The sequence below is a fragment of the Ochotona princeps genome, chromosome 24, assembly GCF_030435755.1.
Source record: "Ochotona princeps isolate mOchPri1 chromosome 24, mOchPri1.hap1, whole genome shotgun sequence".
Classification (NCBI taxonomy): Eukaryota; Metazoa; Chordata; class Mammalia; order Lagomorpha; family Ochotonidae; genus Ochotona; species Ochotona princeps.
Genome location: NC_080855.1, coordinates 9,091,751 through 9,110,120, shown reverse-complemented (window position 1 = coordinate 9,110,120; position 18,370 = coordinate 9,091,751). Strand labels below are relative to the sequence as shown.

At 62.2% G+C, this 18,370-nt stretch overlaps 3 protein-coding genes across 3 annotated transcripts; 2 read left to right on the top strand and 1 right to left on the bottom strand.

Moving 5' to 3' along the window:
• Nucleotides 1-218: 218 nt before the first annotated feature.
• FLYWCH2 (FLYWCH family member 2) lies at nucleotides 219-2,460 on the bottom strand. The gene is made up of 2 exons (XM_058681079.1): nucleotides 2,103-2,460; nucleotides 219-364 (listed from the first exon to the last, which is right to left on the bottom strand). Exons 1-2 carry the CDS (start codon nucleotides 2,422-2,424, stop codon nucleotides 219-221), a joined length of 468 nt encoding a protein of 155 aa, XP_058537062.1. The 5' UTR covers nucleotides 2,425-2,460.
• Nucleotides 2,461-11,816: 9,356 nt separating this feature from the next.
• PRSS33 (serine protease 33) lies at nucleotides 11,817-14,010 on the top strand. Its single transcript, XM_058681077.1, has 6 exons — nucleotides 11,817-11,868; nucleotides 12,196-12,469; nucleotides 12,557-12,828; nucleotides 13,024-13,193; nucleotides 13,386-13,549; nucleotides 13,931-14,010. Exons 1-5 carry the CDS (start codon nucleotides 11,817-11,819, stop codon nucleotides 13,542-13,544), a joined length of 927 nt encoding a protein of 308 aa, XP_058537060.1. The 3' UTR covers nucleotides 13,545-13,549; nucleotides 13,931-14,010.
• A 1,912-nt stretch (nucleotides 14,011-15,922) lies between these two features.
• Nucleotides 15,923-17,889, top strand: ELOB (elongin B). Its single transcript, XM_058680963.1, has 4 exons — nucleotides 15,923-16,102; nucleotides 16,212-16,346; nucleotides 16,622-16,727; nucleotides 17,722-17,889. The coding sequence occupies exons 1-4, from the start codon at nucleotides 15,938-15,940 to the stop codon at nucleotides 17,832-17,834; spliced, it is 519 nt and encodes a 172-aa protein (XP_058536946.1). The 5' UTR covers nucleotides 15,923-15,937; the 3' UTR covers nucleotides 17,835-17,889.
• Nucleotides 17,890-18,370: the final 481 nt, after the last annotated feature.

Genomic DNA, 18,370 nt, shown 5'->3' with positions numbered 1-18,370 from the left:
TACAGGGGAGCCCGCCCGGCCAGCGGGGCCGGGCTGGATGGAGGCTGGGTGAGGGCTCAGGCGAATGCAGGTCCTGAATGTTTAAAACCAGGATGCACACTTCCTTTTATTCTCTTTCTGAGACTTTCTGCTTACAAAAGTAATGGGCTTCATCTAAACAAAGAAAATGACAGAACACTGCAAGCAAAGCCCGTGCTGTGCATGAGTCCCCAGCCCGCTCAGGCGCTCAGCAGCGCGCGGCCACCTGCCTGCTCAGGCGCTGGGTCAAGGTCGCGGGCAGGCGCAGGGGGGTGTGGTGCGGCCCCCTCCCCATCCCCCACAGGAGGGTCCAGAGAGAGTTGGACAGCTTCCTTGGCGTCTGCGTCTGGAAGAGAAGGGGCTGAGTCAGGCTGGAGTCACGGGAGATGTGGGGGGCCCCTAGGCGCGTCGTTTCCAGGAACCCCCAGTCTGGCAGCTGACTGGCTGGCCAGAGCCCTGCACTGTGCTTCATCCCGGAGCCAGGGGTTTTGCCCCGCCTCCCTGAGGTGTCCACGCTGGAAGCAGAGGGTCCCGAGAGGAGCCTGACCCTCCTCACTACAGGACCACTGGTGGCCTTGGGGTGGGGACAGGCTGCGCCCGGCTCTGCTTCCCTGAGATCCCACGCACGGGAGCCAGGTGGGCACTTGAAACAGCAACAGTTGGGGGGTGGGGCTCCCCACTGACATCCCTGGCACTTCCTTTCCAGGCTGGGGCCTCCCCCATCTCGATATCCTGAGGCATCCTTGGCTGGGGGTCCCAGGGACAGTCTCGGGGCTACCATGGCCTCTCGCCTCAGACCACTTACCCCCAAGCCCCCACCTCTGTGGGGAGACCTGCCTGTCCAACTGCCTGAAGGGAACCCATGGGCCCTGCCTCATCTTGGGACCCCAACAGTGACAGGGACTAAACCCACAGCTCTTCCTGGCCCCACAAGCTCAGGACACTGTGGGGCAAGCACCATCATCCCTGTTCTCCCACTGGACCTCTCTAGCCATCCAGCCCCCCTAGAACTTCCTACCTGAAGGATACACCCAGGTGCCAACACCTGTGCCAAGCCTTGTGGGGCCTGGGGTCACCTCAGGACCCCCCCAGCCTATGGCATGCACGCTACAGGAGTGCACACACAGAGAGAAGCCCACTGCCGGACAGGCATGCCAGGGCTGGCCACACCTGACCCAGGGGGCGCAGGTGTCAGGGAATTTACCATTCTAGGGGTCCTCCCAGCCTTTGGACACCAGGGGCCACAGCAACTGCCATGGTCTTTGCCCAACCCGCAGAACCTAGGCCTCAGCCAGTACCTCCTACAGCCCCCGGCTGCCCCAGCCTGCTCTGTTCCCCAGAGCCTTGAGGGCGCCAGTCAGCTCCTTCCAGCCTTGGCCCCCAACTGACCCTGTCTCACTGCCCTTGGGAGTCCCAAGAACCAGGGACAAGCCTGGGTGGGGTACAGAAAAGGGGCAGTACCTGCTCGCCCCAGCTGGCTGCAATGTCTGCCAGGGATGGTTTAGGGACCTTAAGGACAAGGTGGCCCGATGTGGGGCAAAGGCTTGTGGTGAGGGTAGGGCAGCAGGGCCGTGAACCTGCCTGGCCGCTCCCAGCCCTTCCTGGGCAGCTGCCACCGCTGCGGCCAACAGCTGCAGGGTACCAGCAGGCCAAGGCTCGGGCAGCAGCGGTGGGGAGGGGGCCAGCATGCTGGGGGCTTGTCCTGCAACTCTCTGAGGCCCAGTGCAGGACCCCCACAGTGCTCCTCTGTGACTGGCAGCAGCGGGAGAGGAGGCTTTCTATTCTGGCCACATACCCTCTTAAAACACTTGGGAAGAAACCTAGAGACGGGGCGGGGCAGAGGTTTGCCCAGCAGAGCCCCCAGCAGACAGTGTCTGGGTGGTCTGGGCCCTCTCTTCCAGCCCCCCAAAGGTCCCTGCAAGGAGCGAGGCAGCTGGGGCTGAGCCAGGCAGGTCAGGGTCACATCCACTCCGGGGGATGCCCAGCCCGGACCCTGTGCCCCCTGCCTCCCACGCTGGTCACGGGAAGTGGAGGAGTGAGGATAGGCCGGGAGCAGCAGACAGGCGGCCGCGCGGGAGCCTCACCCAGAGCCGGCTTGCAGCGTTTCTGCTCGGGCTCCTCGGGGGGCGCCTCGAGGGCCCGCTGGGTCTCGGGGTGGGTCTTGAGGAGAGCTTTGGCCAGGGTGGCTGAGCCCGGCACCCCCAGCGACATGATGCAGTGCACGCCTCGGCGCTTGGCACCTGCCACTTTGGCACTGTCCTTGGAGGCCGTCAGCAAGACCAGTTTGGAGAACTTCCGGGGCTTCCGAGGGCCAGCAGAAACCATGTCCATGCCTGGCCTTGTGGACAGCTCCCGGGCAGCAGTCACGGTCGCAGCCTCCTGCTCGCAGGCCTCGGGTAGGGGCATGCTGGCTCCGAGCACCCGTCCCTCAGGCCCCTGGCGGCCGGGTGCTCCTCCTCGTCCTCCTCCCAGCCAGGAAGCTGCTGAGTCCGCGGGGCCAGCCTGAGGGGGAGGCAGAAGTCTTTCAGCGCATGCCCTCCTGGGGACACTGCGAAGTGACCCACACACGGCAGCCAGGGAGCTGAGAGTCTCACCCATCTCACTGGGACATGCCAAGCACCCACAAAATGTTTCTAGCACGTTCCATGCTGGTGTCTCCCAGCGCTTGTTGTGAACCGGGCTGTGGCTGAGGCCAGGGAGACGGACAGAGCCACAGAGCAGCTGAGGGGGGTGGCCCATGCACCTCAGCCACATCATAGAAGCTGGCATCCCAGACAGCCAGGGCCCGTCGCCCCCTTCCCGGGCGTGCAAAGATCCAGCCACATCCTGGACTGCAGGCTACACCTGTGGCCACTCAACACATGGACATGTCACACACAGAAGGGAATCCTATGTTTGGAAAGTTATCTGTCAAGAAAAAAACCTGATGGGCCCGGCATAATAGTGTAGTGGTTAAAGTTCTCTCCTTGCATGCCCGGGATCCCATGTGAACGCCAGTTCTAATCCCGGCAGCTCCACTTCCCATCCAGCTCCCTGCTTGTGGCCTGGGAAAGCAGTTGAGGACGGCCCAAAGCCTTGGGACCCTGAACCGATGTGGGAGACCTGGAAGAGCTCCTGGCTTTGGATAGGCACAGCTCCAGCCGTTGCACTCACTTGGGGAGTGAATCATCAGACAGAAGATCTTCCTCTCTGTCTCTCCTCCTCTCGGTATATCTGACTCTCCAACAAAAAAATAAATCTTTAAAAAAAAAAACTGGCGGGACACTGGAGGTTGCAACAGAAAGTAGGCTGCAAGCTGCATCATGCCTAGGTATGCTGGGCCTGGCCCAGCCGCCCCGCCTGCTATCCAGATCCCTGCTGATGCACCTAGCCAGGCACCGGGAGATGACGCAAGCGTCTGGCCCCTGCCCCACGTGGGAGCCCTGGACCGAATTCCAGGTGTCAGTGTGCACTAGAGCCAGTGGGTGGAAGGTTCTGGCTCTCTTACTCTCCCTTGGAATCCTTGCTTTTCAAGTAAAATTTAAAAAAAAAAGGAGGGGCAGACGGTGGGAGGCCCACCGCCGAGTGCCTGGTCGGCATCCTGCTTGTAGTTGGACCCAGCCTCCTGCTCGTGCTCCCCCTGCACCTACTCAGGACCCCCAGGTGGAGTTCCCAGCTTCAGGCCTGGCCTGGCCCAACCGCTCCAGCCATCTGGGGAGTGAACCAATGGATGGAAGATCTCTCTGTAACTTTACCTGTCAAATAAACAAAGGATAAATCTCTCAAGGAAAAACATGTCTGTTCCATGGGCTTCGGGAAGACCCTAATTAGTTCTCCTGGTCAGCGCTGGCCTGCAACATTGGCAGCTCTGAACAATGGGGACTTAACAGCAGGTGCTTAATGGCATAGAAATGGCTTAAACCGCCAGCGCTGATGGGTCACGCCCAGGAACTAGGCCCGGGAGGAGTTCTGCCCAGCAGTGGCCAAGGGCTCTACTGAGGATGTAGCTCCTTGGCCACCAAGGCCCCACCCGCGTAAGCGGCGTGCACACAGGAGGGTAGGGCCCCAAGGAGGGCAGGCCCTGTGCCCACGCCAGCCGAGACACTCTGCTCCTCCCGTGGGGCCTTCCTCTTCAGGGTCATCATCTGAATCACACTTCAAAAACTTAAGCACCCTCCTGGAACCCCTGGAAAGTTGGGTCCTGCACAGTGGTTGGCTTCAAGGACCCGCTGGGGCGAGGGGGCACCGAGGGGTAAACTGAGGTTGTGAACTGGGTGGAATGAGTCACAGGCTGGCACCTCACAGCAAGCAGTGAGCACGCCTTTTCCATCGCTGCGTTTCCCGATGTCTTTCCCCTCCCAGGGTGTCAGCAAGGAGCGGCCAGCACCGGCCAGGGACCCATTCCGGCGAGAGGCATCACCTTGCCCAGGGTGCTCAGACCGCAGTTCACAGGTGACGCTGCAGTGCTCCTGTAAGCCACCAGATGGCGGTGTTATTCCTCAGAAACGGTTTTTTGTTTTTGTTTTTTTTGGTGTTTTTTTGTTTTTTTGAAATCAGATATACAGAGAGGAGGAAGATCTTCCATCCACTGGTTTACTCCCCAAGCAGCCGTAAAGGCCAGAGCTGAGCCAATCTGAAGCCGGGAGTCTGGAGCCTCTTCTGGGTCTTCCATATGGGTGCAGGGTCCCAAGGCTTTGGGCCGTCCTCTGCTGCTTTCCCAGGCCAGAAGCAGGGAGCTGGATGGGAAGTGGAGCTGCCGGGATCAGAACCGGTGCCTCTAAGGGATCCTGGTGCCACAGGACACACGGCCAGCCAGTTGAGCCATTGTGTAGGCCCCATCAGCCACCGTTCAGGCTGACTGTCCTTTCTCAGAGAGAAAATAAATTTTAAACATTTTTAAATGTTTATGTTTTATTTACAAAAAAAAAAAAAAAACCATTAGTGTGTCCAGCAGAATAGCTCAATGGCTAAATCTTCGCATTGCAAGCACCCAGATCTCCTATAGGCGCTGGTTTGTGGCTCGGCTGCTCCACTTCCCATCAGTCCCTGCTCACGTGCTCGGCAAGGCAGCAGATGTTGGGCCAAGGCTGCCCTGGACTGAGTGCCCCCTGCCGCCTTCAGCCTGGCGCAGCACCAGCTGTCCCAGCCACTTGGGGAGTGAAACCACAGATGGAAGGTCCTTCTCCCCACCCACTCTCTCCTTGCCTGTCACTCTACCTTCCAAATAAACACATTTTTAAACAATGAAGCTGATACGCTGATTCACAAGGTAGTGTTTTATTAATCCATTTCTCCGGGAGAGAAGGCCCTACCTCCCTGTGCTACTTGGTGCCAAAGGAGCAAATAAAGGCTGATCCAGCAACTAGGAAGACGCCCAGGAGCTGGCGAGAAAGTGTGACCCACAAACCTGCAGGGGGATGCGCTGCAGACAACACACCCACCCTCCCCTGCCCTAACCACCTGTGGGTTCTCGACCTGAGATGCCCGTCTGGGGTCTTCAGAGCGTGACGAGGGACACTGGGCGGCGGCTCCCACACCCTCCCCTGCCTTGGAACACTATCCCCCAGGGCCCGGGCAGGCAACGACCCAACCAGGAAATGAGCCAGGAGGGGAACACGCACAGCGGCCCAGGCAGTGCACACAGCAGGCAGACGCCACCAAGGCCAGGTCATCCATGAAGAGGTACATCAGAGCAGGGTGCCCTTCCCTCCGTGGGACCCCACAGCCAGCCCCTGCCTGGGGAGCCTGCGGAGGAAACACCAAGCAAAGTCCCTCCAGCACAGCCAGGGCCTTGGCCAGCAGCAGGTGGAACACGGTCGCGCAGGCCACCAGTGCCAGGACCAAGGCTCAGCCCATACGGGATCCCGGGCGCATTCAAGGCGAGGACTTTAACCACTATCCTATTGCGCTGGGCCGAACTGCTCCACTTTCAAAGGCTTCTCCTGCTTTTAACACATTTGTTTTCAAAAGATTTATTTATTTTTATTGGAAAGGCAGATATACAGAGAGACAGAGAGGGAGATCTTTCGTCTGATGATTCACTCCCCAAGTGACCACAACGGCTGGTGCTGCGCCGCTCTGAAGGCAGGAGCCAGGAGCTTCCTCCAGGTCTCCCACATGGGTGCAGGGTCCCAAGGCTTTGGGCCGTCCTCGACTGCTTTCCCAGGCCACAAGCAGGGAGCAGGATGGGAAGTGGAGCTGCCGGGATTAGAACCGGCATTTGCCAGGAGAGGATTAGCCTATTGAGCCACAGTGCTGGCCCAACCAGACAAATTTTGTTTCTTCTTTTTTTAAATATTTATCAATTTTTATTATAAGTCAGACACCCCGCCAAACCCCGGAGCCTGTGGCTCTGCCAGGAGTTCCCCCGCCGCATGGGGGTCCTTAAAAGCAGCAGGAGAGTACAGAGAAGCAACGACGGGGCAGGGTCCAGCAGCTGGGTCCTGCAGGCTGTGTCCCCACGCCCCCAGGTGCCCCAGAGGCCCCGTCACACCTAGCTCAGGATGCGCCCCTTCTGTAGGAGGCCCAGGGAGGAGCAGCGCTGCCTATTGGCAGCACAGAAGCACCCTCCTGCACCTGCTGGGCAGAGACGCCGCCTGTCCTCCGCCCACCGCTGGCCTTCACCTGACTGACGGATGGGACCCTCCGGCCCGCTGGACCCGGCGCCGTGGCCATGGCAGCAGCTGCGCCTCCTTCCTCTCGCTGCTCGCTTTGCCCACCCAACTACTCAGAGAGCGAGTGACCCAGAGCCCGCGCCCTGCCCAGTCACCGCTGCCACCTGCTGCGCAAGGCTCTCCAGCCCGAGGCCCCGGCCTGCCTGCAGGCACCGCTCCGAGGGCAGCAGGAGCGGGACAGCGCCCAGACGGCCACCACGGCCAGGACAAGGCGCGCCACCTGGGAGCAGGGACGCCAGGGCTAAAGACCCAAGGGTCGAGGAAGCAGCGAGGAGGGCGCAGGCACCGACAGGTGACCACGGAGCCGCGGATCCCCCTCCCCGCAGCCCCTGGGCACCCGGCCGGGGGTGTGTCCACTCCCTGCGACGCCGACCCTCCCCTCACGCCGCAGGGGCCCGTCCTCACCCGTGCGGCGCCGGAGCCGTGGCCGGTCCCTCGGCCTCAGCGCTGGACGAGGGACGCCCGCCTGGGGCCGGACCGTCACCTCAGACCGGGGTCACGGAGCGAGCATGCGCAGCAGAGCCCAAGGGGCCCGCCGCTCCGGGTTTCCCCGAGCCGCGTCGAACTACGCGCCCAGCCAATCGGCGCTCAGAGTTGTGGCCACGCCTCGCGGTGGGGCGGAGCCTCGGGCGGGGGCGGGGCCTGCCGGGGCCGGAGCCTCGTGGTGGGGCGGAGCCTCGGGCGGGGGCGGAGCCTGCCGGGGCCGGACGTCCGGCTCGGGGAGCGACCCACGGCCGCCAGGTCCGCGCTCCTGGGAATCGGCTCTCAGGGTCTCCTCCAGCGTCCTGCAGCGAGGGGCCTCGGCGTCTAGGGTTTCTTAACATGGAAGGCGAACATTCTGGAAGCTGTTCCTGCACACCCCCCGCCGGGGACCGAGCACCAGCCGGGCTGAAATCCCCCACGTGGCCGTGATGACCGGGTTGGGCGCAGGTCCAAGCCGGAGCCAGGAGGCTCCCTCCCGCTGAGGGGCATGTGAACCGTGGCCTCTGCCTCAGCCGGCTCTCTTCCTGCGAAATTTATTGTCATCAAATGCATGGCGGAGTGCGGGGTTGGGGGCTGCCACTTGGCGCACTTCCCCCACCCCACCTCTCTTCAATCACCTCTGGCAAGGGACAACACGCAGAGGGGCTGAGGTCCCTGGGACCCCACTCCGGGAACCGGGGAGCCCTCAACCCTGGGGCTTCTCGGGAGAGGGCAGTGTAACTGGCCTGTGCCCAGGGGCAGGGGCCACAGCTCACACGCCAGGCCTCAGGCATGCTGCCCCAAGTCCTGGGACTCCTCATCTCAGAGGGTTGAGCCACCTCCAGGGAGAGCTACAGTGGCTCTTTAATTACAGGTTTATTTGTTCCTGTGGAAGCCAGGGGTGTCCCCTGATTGTCCCGTGGTTCCCTGCTTGCAGGGCTCTGTCCTGGTCCCCCATTCACATGGTAGAGCCGACTGGGATGGCACCCGTGCTGTGAGGAGGGGTGTGGGCATCCCCAGCAGGGGCTTGAAGTCGCACCACACACACACTTATGCCACAAAGGGGTGAGGCTGCTGGGGCCCATGGTCACCCACTGCCCACTGCAGGGACAGTCTGCACTCCCTAGCAGCAGGAAAGGCCACCTCGGGGAACCCACCTGGTTGCAGGGAAGGGCTGAAGAGGATCCCAACGGTGCAGTTGCACATCACATCCCAGGAGCTGCCAGTGTGCCGAGCCCTGGTGTGTTCTGTTGAACCAGAACGGGCACTAAGGCAGCGGCTCAGTTCTCGCCCCCCCCAACTGTAGTACAGCTAACCAGTGGTTGTTCCACTGCAGACGGGCAGCACGCAGGCGGGGTCCGAGGTTCAGCTCAGCAGGTTGCGGCTGGTCGCGGCACGTGGTCAGTGTTAAAGCTCAGAGGGTACCTGCAAGTCACCGGGCCAGTAAGCGTCACAGCTCTGCAAGTGTCCTGTGGTCACAGGGTCAGTGCTGCAGCCGGGGGCCAGCACAGCCCCACAGCCAGCAGCAGCAGCCACTACTGCTCTTCTGGGTTTACTCAAATGAATCACCAGGAGTCAGAAGTTGGAGGAACGTTTATTCGAGCATGCCCATGTCTCCAGAGAAGATGAAGACCCTAAGCCTCCAAATTTCAGGGTTTTTATACAGAAACAGCCAACCAGAGGGTATTTTGAGTCTCCATTTGCATAGTGTGGCTGTGTTTTGGCCAGATTTTGAAATCACCAGGAGTCTGAAGTTAATCCAAGTGCACAAGGGTGGTTTATTGAAGCTCAGCACATCCAAGCCTGGGTTCTTGGTTGAGAGCAGCCAGCTGGCCGGGACCAACACCCTTTACCAGGAGTGCGGCCCGGAACGGCCCATCCATAGGGTTTTTATGGGGCAATTCACAATAGCCTGCAAGGTGAGGGGGAATGGCACACATTCCCTGACAGCCCAGGCCTCCAGCCACTAAGATAAGCACCCACCTGTGAGATAACCAGACTTAGGTGGGCCTTGATTCATAAGCATTGGGGCGCATCAGTGCTAAGGTCACACAGGCCTTTTAGCCTGCAAGCCCACACAGTTTCTTAGTAGCAATGAGCCAGGAACAAACGTTGGGATTTTGATACTGAAGCTCTTCAATCCAGAGGTCTGGCCACTTTTCTTCCCTCCCCCAAAGCATCTGTCAGTCCACAGGCAGAGGTCAGGAAGGGAACCTGGCTCAGTCAGAGCTGCAGCCCCCAGTGGGGCACGTCCCCTCCCTCACAGCTCCTGCCCCCTCTTCCTCCTCCCAGGTCGGTCCAGCACCCCAAAGGCAAGTGTGCTGACTGGCGAGGACAGCCCAACTCTCCCACACTTTCCTTGCCGGCTCGACCTGGGCTTCTGTGCCAGCCAGCCCTTGATGCTTCTTCCAAGCTCTGAGCCTCCAGGGACTTCCTGCACACACCCGCCCAGGCTGTGCTCCCTTCTCAGCCACAGGAAGCCAGGGTGTCTGGGTGTAGTAAGGATCAGACCCCAGGCCCAGGCTCCCTCTATCCCCCTGCAGCTCCCCTCACGGGACTGTGTGTTTGCCATGCAGTGCTCCAAGTGGCCAGAGGATGATGGTTAGAGGATGATGGTGAACCACACTGGGGTGCTCCTGGAGTCCTTCCCCGATGCCCCACCACGGGGCGCCCGAGGCAGGCTCTGGCCTCGGGCGAGGGGGACGCAGGCAGCAGGGCAGAGTGGGCTCCTGGCTTCCCCAGGACCCAGCACCCCCAGGGAGCCCCCACCGGAGGCTCCTTATCTGGGAACAGTTCTCAGCAGTGTGGCCAAATTTATGCCTGCAAACGCTCCAAAGTGCCGCTTTTTGCTGGTTTGTGTCCTCCACTAAACTCTTCATTTCTGAGAGAGAAAATGTGAATGTTTTAGAGCACAGCTTGCCCCACCCCAACCGCTGCACTGACAGCACAGCTCACCGCCCCCCTGCACTGACAGCACAGCTCACCGCCCCCCTGCACTGACAGCACAGCTCACCGCCCCCCTGCACTGACAGCACAGCTCACGGCCCCCCGCACTGACAGCACAGCTCACCGCCCCCCGCACTGACAGCACAGCTCGCCGCCCCCGGCCCGCTGCACTGACAGCACAGCTCACCGCCCCCCTGCACTGACAGCACAGCTCACGGCCCCCTGCACTGACAGCACAGCTCACCGCCACTCCTCTCACACTTAGAGGTCCTGTATCCGCACAGCAAAATACTAGGAATGAGGTGGACTTTGTTGGTCCTTGTTCTGGAACTTGCTGCCTCCATATCTGATACAGGCATGCAAACGGGAGTCAAAAAATGACCCGGGGGAATCACGCAGTCACCCCCTTCCTGGGCTGCTTCTGAAATTCCTTCTGTAGCTGTACAGGCTGCCATACTGACAGCGGCTGCCAATATGTGCCATGGCTGCTGTCTGCACACCCACCGTGGCCTGGGCTTACCCATGGCTTACCGTGGCTTCTACTCCCACTTCCTCCACACACCTGACACCAAGTCACTTCACACTCTTCCTAAAAATCAGGGAGGGTCCGGTGCCATGGCCTAGCAGCTAAAGTCTTGCCTTGAACGCCCCGGGATCCCATACGGGTGCTGGTTCTAATCCCGGCAGCTCCACTTCCCATCCAGCTCCCTGCCCATGGCCTGGGAAAGCAGTCGAGGACGGTCCAAAGCCTTGGGACCCTATAACTGTGTGGGAGACCCAGAAGAGGCTCTTGGCTCCTGGCTTTGGATCAGCTCAGCTCTGGCTGTTGCGGTCACTTGGGGAGTGAACCAGTAAAGGGAAATCTTTTTGTCTCTCCTTTCTGTAAATCTGCCCAATAGAAAGAAAGGCAGGAAGGAAAGAGGAGAGGAGAGCACTGAGCCCTCGTGGCCCTGTCGGTCAGCCACTCTGTCCTGGCCACCCTCAACCAGCCAGCAGGTAGACTTTCTCCTGGACAGGTCTGCTGTGGTTAAGTCCTGCTGTGAGCCAGCCTGAGCCCGCCCTGCCCTCGTCTCTGGGAGGGGACTGGGCAGCCTGGGGCGCTGTGTGGGACTGGCTGACTGGGCTGAGCCCCACACTCAGCTTTGGTGGGATGGGCAAGGATCCCACAGAGGCCCAGCAAGCCCGCAGGCCCGCCCCACCCCCGCCCCAGCCCCTGAGGCTTCCCTGTGGGACAGCCCAGGTATCCTTCACTGCCCCACAGAGCACTGCTCAAAGCCTCTTTGTCTGAGGTCAGTCAGGTGGAGCCGCAGCCCCGCCCCACCTGGTAATGACCCCCTGGCTGGCCCTCCACCCTCCTGCCCTTTAAGCCCCCAAGCCTCCCCCAGCCAACAGTGAGGGCACCAGGCTGTGAGGGTGAGGGCACCAGGCTGTGAGGGTGAGGGCAAGCAGCGGTGGAGGAAGTAGACAGGAGCAGGTGAAGGAGGCTGCCGGCTTCTGCAGAGCCTCCTATGGAGCTGGGGGTGGGCAACCTGCACAGCTGGAGGGTCTGGTGGCAGAGGAAGGGGTCTGAAGCTGGGTCCTGGGCATTGTCCAGGACCAGCTGGGGTGGGGGAGAGGGTCGGGTGGGGGGTGGCGGGCTTGTACCCACAGCAAAGGGACTCCTCTCTTTTCCCAGTGGCTCTGGACCAGGAGTCCTGAGCTGCAGGCACTGCTACCTTACCCAGGTCTGTAGGCAGAATGGAGGGGGCTTTCTGTTCTGGGGTCCTGCTGCTGCTGCTGCTGGTGCTAGGTGAGCAGGTGGGGCGTGGGAGGGGAGGAGGGGCCTCTCCCCACGCTGGCCACAGGCACCCTGGCTCCAGCTCATCTTTTCTGGGTCCTTCCGTGAGAGCACCCTTGGACATTCCTACAGACCTGGGCCCTACCATCTCCCACGAGTGTGTAATAGGCCCCTCACCCCCACAGTGCTCTCGGACAACCGATTGCACAAAAGCCTAGCAAGGGATCAGTGCGACTAGTGGCTTCCACGCAGCTCCTCCCCGGTAATCTCTCCCCTCCTCCAAGACCATTATCCCACACCAAATCCATAATCCGCCCCCTTCCCTGCTTCTCCACCCAGGAGCTGCTGCGTCCCTGGCGTCCCCAGCGCGGGCAGGTAAGGTGGCTTCCGAGGGCCTTGGGTGCAGTGCCCAGTCCTCCGCCGGCCTCACGGCCCCTTGTCCCCTCGCAGCCTGCGGGCACCCCCATGTATCCAGTCGGATCGTAGGGGGCCGTGACGCCCGGGAGGGAGAGTGGCCATGGCAGGCCAGCATCCAGCGCGCTGGGGCGCACGTGTGCGGCGGGTCGCTCATCGACCCCCAGTGGGTGCTGACGGCGGCGCACTGCTTCCCCAGGTCCGTGTCCTCCCCAGGCTCCCCCGCGGGCGGACCCCAGCAGGTGGGTGGGCGGGCGGCGGGACTCCTGCTGCTCCTGTCCCGCAGGCGGGCCTTGCTGTCCGAATACCGCGTGCGCCTGGGGGCGCTGCGCCTGCACCCAGCCTTGCCTCCCGCGCTCTCCGCGCCGCTGCGGCGGGTGTTGCTGTCTCCAGACTACTCCGAGGACGCGGCCCGCGGCGATCTTGCGCTGCTGCAGCTGCGGCACACCATACCTCTGAGCGCCCGCGTGCAGCCCGTCTGCCTGCCCGAGCCTGGCGCCCGCCCGCCTACAGGCTCCCTGTGTTGGGTCACCGGCTGGGGCAGCCTCCGCCCGGGAGGTAAGGCACTGGGGTATAGGAGAGACTCCCCTCCTTCATCAGACTGGAAACCCCAGTCCCAATCCAGGACCTAACGCAGCTTTTAGGAACTCAGATATTCCAGCCTGATTGCGATGCCTCACAGGTTCGGCTTCTCCCTGGAACCCCAACCTCCTGCCCTGGCCTCGGGGTCTCAAATCTCTGCTCTGCCTCTAGTTCCGCTCCCGGAGTGGCGTCCCCTGCAGGGAGTGAGGGTGCCGCTGCTGGACTCGAGAGCCTGTGACCGCCTCTACCACCTGGGGGCCAGCGTGCCCCAGGCCGAGCGCATTGTGCTGCCTGGGAACCTGTGCGCCGGCTACCTGGAGGGCCACAAGGATGCCTGCCAGGTACGCACACACCTCTACTCCTTGAGCCCACGGCCACCCTTGTGCTCAGCACCCCACTTCGCAGGTCCCAGAAGATATCCCCAGTTTCCCAGTGTCTCAGCACCCACTTGGTGCTACCTGCCAGGCCTGGAGCTAAGAGAGCTGCGCCCAACTCTTGGGCAGGCTGGGGCTAAGTGGCCCTTCCTCCTGCAGGGGGACTCCGGAGGGCCCCTGACCTGCCTGCAGTCGGGGCGTTGGGTGCTGGCCGGCGTGGTGAGCTGGGGAAAGGGCTGTGCCCTGCCCAACCGTCCCGGTGTCTACACCAATGTGGCTGCCTACAGCCCCTGGATCCTGGCTCACATCAGTCTCTGATGCCGGTGGGTGACACTGACCTGGAGCAACACCGGGCTCCTTTAGCCTGCTGGCCCAAAGGGGGACCTGCCCACAGCCCTTTCAGTTCTGCCACCTACTTGCTCCTCTGGGCTAACAGACCCTGCTAGCCCTCATGCCTCCTGGGCCTCCTGGCTTGGGAGGACACAAGGGAAGGGCCAGGATGCACTCACCCCACTCAAGTTTTGCTGGAGGTGGGCAGGCCAGTGGGAAGCCCCAGCCTTTCCTCTGCTGGCTCTGGTGGGGCTGGGAGCTGCCCCTGCAGCAGCCAGCAGGCACAAGAACCTCAGACCAGGGACTGGCAGCAGCTGGATTCTGCCAACATCCTGAGTGGTGCTGGGGGCATGTTCTTCTTCCCTGATCTTCAGGTAGGAGCCCAGCCTGGCCAACGCCTGGACCTCAGCCTGGTGGAGTGGCAGCTGAGCCTGAAGCACTGCCTGGCCTTTGGGCCCTCCAGGCTGGGGATTAATAAACCTGTGCTAAGTTCCCCGTGGCAGTTTCTGTTTTCTGCATCTGAAGGCTTATCTATTTGAAAGGCTGAATTACAGAGGGAGAGACAGAGAGAGATCTTCCATCCACTGGTTTACTCCCCAAATGGCTGTAGCAGACAAGAGACAACAGCTTCTTCTGGCTCTCCCATGCAGGTGCAGAGGCCCAAGCACTTGGGCACCCTGTGCTGCTTTCCCAGGCCACAAGTAGAGAGCTGGATGGGAAGTGGAGCAGCCAGGATGCGAACTGGCGCCCATATGGGATCCCGGCACTTGCGAGGATTCAGCCATCAAGCCATTGAGCTGGGCCCCAGCCATTTCTTAACTGACACAAAAATAAACATAGGGGCCTGGCATCATGATGTCACGGGTTGGGCTGCTGCCAGCTCATCCCCTATGGGTGCTGGTTCAAATCTCAGTCTCTCTAGTTTCAATCCAGACTTAGACCCATATGGGAGACCCCGATGAAGCTCTTGGTTTCAGCCCGGTCCAGCCCTGGGCATTGTGGTCATCTGGGGAGCGAAGCAGCAGAGAGCCAGGGAAGAAGACATTCAGATGGCCAAGGGTAGGCCGTGGAGGCCATGGCGGGACCAGGGAGGAAGACTGGGTCAGAGGGCCAGGGGCAGGCCGTGAAGGGACTAGCTCCCGCCTTTCCGATCCAAATTCAGTCCATGTTGTGCAGTCTGGCTGACTGTTGGACAGCTGTCAGGGACCAGGAAGGAATCCAGGGGCAGGGCTTGGGTAGGTCCTGGGGGCCTCTGCAGGCGGACGCCAGCCACACATCAGTTCCAGCAGGAACCAGCGCATCAGGCACAGGGACTTGTGGATGAGCGGGGCCTCAGCAGGCAGCTGAGGAGAGCTCCGTGGAAGCAGGCAAGGAACACTCCTTGTCAAGCCCTGCGTCGGGGGTGGAGGGGTAATCCGCCCACTGGCTTTGCTACAGCCGCTACCCGCTCACCTGGGCCTGATCAGCTAGCGGACAGGCTGCCAGCCCACGCAGGCGGGAACCCCTGCTGGTGACAGCCAGGGAGACACCTAGGCCGCTCACTTCTGAATGGATGGTGGGTCAACAGGGAAATCAGGAAATCCTGGAAACAAAACAATCTCAAAATGTGTGGGATACAGCAGAAGTGGAGGGAAATTTTTGTTTGTTTTCTAGCAGATACAGGAAGAAACAAGGAACGGGGAGGCGGCTGTCTCATCCATTCCCCCATCCCTCGGTCCTTCCCGCCCCAGTTGGTGGCCCACGTGGGGATACAAAACGAATTATTAAAACAAACACTGAACATTCGGATCGTAATCGGCTACTTCTCTCCTTACTCTGGGACGTCTCTGGGCAGAAGGCTTTACCAAGGCGGAACTTGCTGAACCCCTGGGTGTGTGGGAGAGGGTCTTACTGGGACCCACGCGCCGGGTCCTTTTATGGAAAGGCCGGGGTGCGCCACCGGTCCGCCTCATCCAACCTCAGGGGCTTCCTCGGAGGCCCTCCCGCTGCCACCATCTGCCTAGCCAGCCCGGAGAGCCAGGAGCTTGGGCACGGGAGCCGCGGGGCCTGCGCGCCACCCCGAGCCCGGAGGAAGAGCCAGGCAGCTCGCTCCCCCGCGCTCCCCGGGGGCGGCCTCGGGCCCTGCCCGCGCCCCGGGCGCCATGGGCGCTGTCCGTCGCCCCGCCCGAGGCCTAAGCGCAACGGGCCGGCGTGCTGGCGGAAGCGGTGCCCGGTGCCGGGAACAGGCCCACAGGCCTCTCCGAGGCCCCACCGCCCCTTCCCCGCCGAGAGCCGAGGCCCACGCCACACGCCCCGCGAGAGCAGAGCTCTGGGCCCGACTCCACCAAGATGGCGGCGCCGGCGCCACCCCGCCCCGCCCGCGTCCGGTCCGCCGCACCGAGATGGCGGCCGCGCGCCACCAGCACCTACCCGCTTCCGGCTCGCTCAAAATGGCGGCGGGCGGGGCGGGGCTCGCGCGGGGCCTGCCGGCCGCGCACGCGCAGTCGGGAACGGGGCGGAGCGCGGCCGCGCCGGCGCGTCGAGGGGAAGCAGCAGTCGCCGCGATGGTGAGCGGGCCCGGGCCGGGGGCGGCGGGGCGGCGGGCCGGGGGTCGCACGGGGGCCGGGGTCGCACGGGGGGCCGGGCCCTGCGCTCACGCCGGCCCGCCGCCCCCAGGACGTGTTCCTCATGATCCGGCGTCACAAAACCACCATCTTCACGGACGCCAAGGAGTCGAGCACGGTCTTCGAGCTCAAGCGCATCGTCGAGGGCATCCTCAAGCGGCCGCCCGACGAGCAGCGGCTGTACAAGGTGCGCGCGGGCGGCCGTTGTCCGGCCTCGAGCGGCCCGTGGACGCTGGCGGCCGCCGAGGAGGGCGCTGCCCGGGCCGTGCGGAGGGTCGGGCTGGGGTCTGCTGCCCGAGCGGCGTCCGCCCCGCGGCTGGCGGGCACCGGCGGCCCCAGGCGCTGCCCTCTTGGGGAGCTGCGGGCATCCATCCCCGGCTCTGCTGAGGACGTGGTCGCCTGTCCGGACGCACGTGGGCGCGTCTGCAGAGCCGAGGGTTCAGCCGGGCCTTCTCTCCGCAGGATGACCAGCTTCTGGATGACGGCAAGACGCTGGGCGAGTGCGGCTTTACCAGCCAGACGGCAAGACCGCAGGCCCCCGCCACGGTGGGACTGGCCTTCCGGGCAGGTGAGAGGGCTTGGGGTCTCCACATGCCCTGCGTGCAGCATGCCCCCGGCCCCCTTCGAGGCTGGGCAGCTGTGCCCGAGGCTGGCCTGTCAGCAGCCACACCCCACTGTGGCCCAGCCCAACGGGGAGGGCCGCCCCCGAAAAAGGCAGGGGAAATTCGAAGCTGTTTTTTCATCGGAGACGGTAAGACAAGTTGCCAGTTGAGCATGCAGGGGCAGTGTAGGTGAGGGAGTATGTGGCGTTACAGGGGATTGTTTTGCGGTACTACGGCATGAAAGCCCGGACCGAGGCAGCGTCCTGTCCTCGCTGGGCTTCCGGCCCTACGGAGCAGCATCCCTTCTGGAAGCTGAGCATGGCTACCCGCAGGAAGATGGCAGGCCGTGCCATACACGTCCCGGAGAACCATCAGGGTTGAAGGACTGGACTCGCAGGGCGTCGAGTGGAGGCTGTGGGCCGTGGGGTGGCTGCTCCTGGCTCGCCCCGGACTAGGTCAGACAGCTCTGGTTCTTAGAGTCCCTGCAGCACCGCAGGACAGAGGCCTCTGGGATCGTGATGTTGTTCACTGATGCTAGAAGCAGCGCAGGTGGACGTCCCTGGAAGGGCGGGCCAGGACAGCTTCTTACTGTTCACCTGATGAGCGCTGGCCTTCGGGCCGGGGCCGTCCTGCCATGCCTCTCCAGTTACGGGACAACCAGTGCCTCCCCCAGACAGGCTGCTTTGCCAAGGGCATTGGGTGTGGGGTTCATCAGTTACAAACCTCGAGCCCAGAGGATCACACAGGGAAGCACCGATGCGAGGCCGGGTTAGCTTTGTGCTGGCGACAAGCGCCTAGGCCAGAGGGTTCAGTCCTGCTGGCCAAGGGATGCTCACGGAAGGGGCCAGGCTGGTGCGGTGGATGGCACCGGAGTGGCAGGACCCCAAGTGGTGGCTAGGCTGGAACTGCCTGCAGTAAAGGTCTGCAGCACCCGCCAACTGCCTGTCTCTCCTGATCCAGATGACGCGTTTGAAGCTCTGCGGATCGAGCCCTTCTCCAGCCCCCCGGAACTGCCAGATGTCATGAAGCCGCAAGACTCGGGCAGCAGCGCCAACGAACAAGTAGTGCAGTGAGGGTCTGGGCCTGTCACCCAGAGGTGTACTGCCCCCCAATAAAAGAGATTTGGGTATCTACCTGTTTCTGCCTTTCTCCTTCCAGTCCTGCCTACCCTCCCTTCAGCTTGACGGCTGGCAAGCTGCTGAACCTGAAAGTAGACGAGTTGGCCGGGGAGGGGGCCCCATGTTCCTGATAGCTCCCGGAAATGCCCACTCTCCCCAGGGCAAGACCAGGGATGAAGGCATGTGTCCACTTAGTCAAACAGGCCAGACTTGGTTCCTGCATTTCTCATTTTTATTTCACAGAAAAAGTTGCTCTTGCTGTACAGATTTAAAAAAACCAAATGCCTTTTTAAGAAACGTGAAAAGATGGGAGGGGGCAACAACCCAAGGGGCGCAGTAAGGGCCGGCTGATTTCCAATGCCCCTTCCAAGAACACCTCTCAAATCATCTCCCCACCCCCACAGGGACTGGAGTGTGCCCAAGGGCGCGCCTCCCAGTGTGTCCTCAAATACATCCCTCCCCTAATTCCCACCTGTTTTCCCTCCCACCCT

Bases quoted from the DNA above. Each gene is read 5' to 3' on its own strand.
- FLYWCH2 (XM_058681079.1), bottom strand. From the start codon at position 2,424: ATGCCCCTACCCGAGGCCTGCGAGCAGGAGGCTGCGACCGTGACTGCT. The intron at 365-2,102 runs GTGAGGCTCCCG...CTTCTCTTCCAG, and splicing joins ACGCTGCAAGCCGGCTCTGG to ACGCAGACGCCAAGGAAGCT.
- PRSS33 (XM_058681077.1), top strand. From the start codon at position 11,817: ATGGAGGGGGCTTTCTGTTCTGGGGTCCTGCTGCTGCTGCTGCTGGTG. The intron at 12,829-13,023 runs GTAAGGCACTGG...CTCTGCCTCTAG, and splicing joins GGGCAGCCTCCGCCCGGGAG to TTCCGCTCCCGGAGTGGCGT. The intron at 13,194-13,385 runs GTACGCACACAC...TTCCTCCTGCAG, and splicing joins GCCACAAGGATGCCTGCCAG to GGGGACTCCGGAGGGCCCCT.
- ELOB (XM_058680963.1), top strand. From the start codon at position 15,938: ATGGCGGCCGCGCGCCACCAGCACCTACCCGCTTCCGGCTCGCTCAAA. The intron at 16,103-16,211 runs GTGAGCGGGCCC...CGCCGCCCCCAG, and splicing joins AAGCAGCAGTCGCCGCGATG to GACGTGTTCCTCATGATCCG. The intron at 16,347-16,621 runs GTGCGCGCGGGC...TTCTCTCCGCAG, and splicing joins ACGAGCAGCGGCTGTACAAG to GATGACCAGCTTCTGGATGA.